Source organism: Dendropsophus ebraccatus, unplaced genomic scaffold (assembly GCF_027789765.1).
Source record: "Dendropsophus ebraccatus isolate aDenEbr1 unplaced genomic scaffold, aDenEbr1.pat pat_scaffold_1881_ctg1, whole genome shotgun sequence".
Lineage (NCBI taxonomy): Eukaryota > Metazoa > Chordata > Amphibia > Anura > Hylidae > Dendropsophus > Dendropsophus ebraccatus.
The window spans coordinates 22,257-25,889 of record NW_027209315.1 but is presented as its reverse complement, the minus strand read 5'-3'; the positions used below and the strand labels follow the sequence as shown (position 1 = coordinate 25,889).

Below are 3,633 nucleotides of genomic sequence, written 5' to 3'. Positions count from 1 at the left end.
ACAAGTGTGGCCACAGCTGTATCAGAAATAAAAGCATGTATAATTAAATCGTAACTGTTTGCAGAAGTCAATAGTACATGTGAATATAAAAAAAAACTCTGCAATTTTTTCCTTTTTTTTCCCACCTCCCATCTATTGATGATCAAGAAAATACTGTCTCCATCACAGGGAAGCAATGTGAAGGCACATATAGTCCTATATATACAGGACACAGCATCCTAAATACATACATGAAATGACAATTACCCTTTAAAGCCTCGTTGACACGCTGTATATTTTCAATAAAGAATGGCCGTTGCACATTGCAACATCGGACACATTTATTGAAAGGGCCAATTCACATTGTTTCCTATGGAATCCTGGCCGGAGTGTATACACTTCCACCAGGATTCCATGCGGCCACACAGAAAACTGACATGTTAATTTTGTGTGACCGCTATTAATTGAAATTTACTAAGTTCACTTTGCAGTGCAAAGTAAAGTGCAGCTCTGGACGTACTTTACATTGTCTGCTATGGTTAATTGGAACGTGGGCACAACCAAATGTGGCCGCATTCGAATCAAAATAAGTGATGTTCATCCAGCCGATACTGCAGTACCAGCTAGGGTGAACTTTACAGACAGCGGCCGCTCTGTGACTCGGCCGGTGTCACAGAACGGCCGCTGTCTTACAGCATCTGAACGTGGCCTAAATATGAAATATGCCACCATACTGCAACACCAAACCTTGATCATGGTCAGCCAGATGGTGACATCTCATTTACAGACAGAGGAAAGCTTTGTAGTAGTGAACAGATAATATAAATTGTTTACTTCCAGTCCTATGGAAAATTGTAATAAACATGTTTTATACATTAGCTTGTTTTTAATTTTTGTATTTCTCCTAATCAAGCTATATGATCTTGGAGCTCCTATAGAAGCGGCCAATAGCTCTCCTGGCTGTGCAGCTTGTGATGCCATCAGCTCCGCCACTGCCCCCTGTGAGACTAAATCACCATGCAGTGGAGAATTCCCTGCCTCTATCTGTGACTGCCTATCCAGCTTCAGTAGAAAAGAATGTGAAAAAGGTAGAATGCAAAACGTTCTATATGTTTTGCTGGTGAAAGACATCTTATGAATGTTTGATTCTTAAATTTTCCATTGTCATTTTCCCCTAGATGTTGCAGAATACTTTTTCCAGTCTGGAAGCTTCATTCAGTATAAATTTCCCCATGTGTTTCATACACAAAGGACCCATTTCCAGACCATGCTAAGAACTCGTCAGTCCAACAGTGTTATCCTGAGCGTGTCCTCGCAAGACCAAACAGAGTACATCATCCTGCAGGTAAGAGGTCAGAGTAATGGTTCTGATTTTCCGGATAACTGGAGTAACTGGACCAAACAAATGGAACCAACAGGTAGAGCTTTGGTCCAGTCTAAGAAAATGTCAGATTTGCTTAAAAAGGTCTCCTATTGCAGTTCCTCATCATATAAAGGATCTTTGCTTGTTTTCAGAAAATGGAAAAATTCTTTAAGCTACAAAACATTATTTGGCTAAAGATTTATTACACTGTATAATAAGAGGTAACATCAAAAGATCTTGGTTGATGCAGTGTGTATCCCAGATGATTGCCTGCACTTATAGGCTATGGTCACATGTAGTATGAGACCGGCCGGGTCACGAAACGGCCGGTCTCAGAAAAGATCATCCCGGCCGGTACTGCAGTACCGGGCGGATGATCTTTAGTGCCGCTGAGTTCTGATGCGGGCGCATCCGTGCGCGCCCAGCATCAGAACTCCCCACAGCACACAATGGAGCATGCAACCGGAGCCGCTTGCTCCATTGTGTGAACTGACAGTGTTTTCTGCGGCCGCCCAAAACCTCAGTTTGGGTGTGGTTTTGCAGCTCTGTTTTATGGAAAAGAATAGAGCTAAATTGTAATACTGCACACAACCTGGGGGTCAGATGTGGTGCTATTTTTGCAAAATAAAGTAGCTGTAGCTTTTTTTTTTCTAATCCTACTCCTTTTAGATTAGAAGGTCTCACATTCAGGTTCTCCTAATTCCCTCTTACCCTTCCTTCAGGTAACACATGGAATGCTCGCTGTGTCCTATAATATCGGTGATGGCGATTTTGCAGTTCATCTTCCCAATCATAGAGTTGATTCTGGGGAGTGGCAGGAAGTCACTTTGGAAAGGTTGCAGAATGAATTCTCTCTCCGTGTAAACAGTGGCGGGGAGCACAAAGAGATCACAGCAGCACATGGGACATACAAAGAGATTAAGGTGGATCCCAGCAGCATTGTTCTTGGAAGTGGCAACCTTCAAGACCTCAGCTTTCAAGGTAAACTACACATGGGATCTATTCATCCAATGTTACTAAATATAAAGTTCTACGGGGCACTTTTGGTGATCTGCATTTAATAAAGTGTAACGGTTCCCTCCCCCCCCCATATTAGCCACTTTACGAACACTGAAAGCCATGTTGGTTTGACATGAAATAATTATTGATGTATTCCTTTCAATGGTTGCAGGTTGCATAAGAATGCTAGATTGAATAACTACAGACTACCCATGGAAAACCAGTCCAGTACTCCAGTATCTATTATAAGGAAACATGGTGTAATAAAGGATGTGTTCTGATGTTTGCAAAAGTCAGCCTTGTGATCGGGGATTTATCTGTACAGACTTGTGGATGATTCATGAATGCAGGTAAAATATTGCAGATGTCCTGGGGCCGTTATGAGGTAATGAGCATTGATCATTACCATTTTTTATTCCCACCTATTCCATAAAGATAATAGACATATCCATTCTGAAAAGTTGCCTATTACCATTCCATTCAAACACTGTTAAGATCAGGGTCTCAAACTGAATGGGCCACACAAGAAATTAGAAGTTGACAGGATACATTCCTTTTAAATCAGATACTATACACAATTACTGTTAATCAATTAGTTGAATATGCCATCATACAGCAATATTGTCCCGTTCCACCATACAGTTCTAATGTCCCCAATACAGTAATGCCTCCTTTATAAACATACAGTAATAATTCCACCTGTGCCACCATAGTTATAGTGCCCCATGTGATAATATTTGCCCTGGATGCCTGGATGCCTGTCACTTCTGTCACGGTATCCCACGAGCTGCAGATTACAGCCTCAAGAGCCATGTGTTTAAGATGGAGGAACCATTTATTCTCTGAACATATCATAGCCATTATTGTTGTTACATCTCCAATACTGAACATATACCATTCTATTTTATAAAATGACAAAGATTGCTAACCTCAGTTTTACCCCTTGTCTTGTGTAGGTGCCCCTCGGGGTATCTGTTAATGGAGAATAAAACTGGACAGTGGTGCCTCTACACTGTATGTACGCAGAGTCCTTGCAAGCATGGAACCTGTACCCACAAACACCAGCTGAGTTCACCTGCCTTTGTCCTCATGGATATGGTGGTAGTAAATGTGATGTCCTTCTACATGGCCTGGATCCTGGATTGGGGACTCAGCACCTTTCTTATCATCTGCGTATGTCAACAGTACTTATAGGTAACTCGTACTGAAACTCGTACTGATTGGTCACTAATTTAGTAAAACTGCTCAAGCATTCTATGTACATGCATAGGTTTCAATAGGCTGCCTGAACA

The 3,633-nt window shown here is 41.6% G+C and overlaps 1 protein-coding gene across 1 annotated transcript; it reads left to right on the top strand.

Annotated features, from left to right (window-relative positions):
* Positions 1-892: 892 nt before the first annotated feature.
* On the top strand, positions 893-2,536 carry LOC138775681 (neurexin-2-like; the record flags this gene model as incomplete). The annotated part of the gene is made up of 4 exons (XM_069955995.1): positions 893-1,067; positions 1,158-1,324; positions 2,065-2,323; positions 2,514-2,536. Coding segments are annotated over 4 exons (624 nt in total), but the record flags the coding sequence as incomplete, so codon positions are not given.
* Between the last annotated feature and the right edge of the window lie 1,097 nt (positions 2,537-3,633).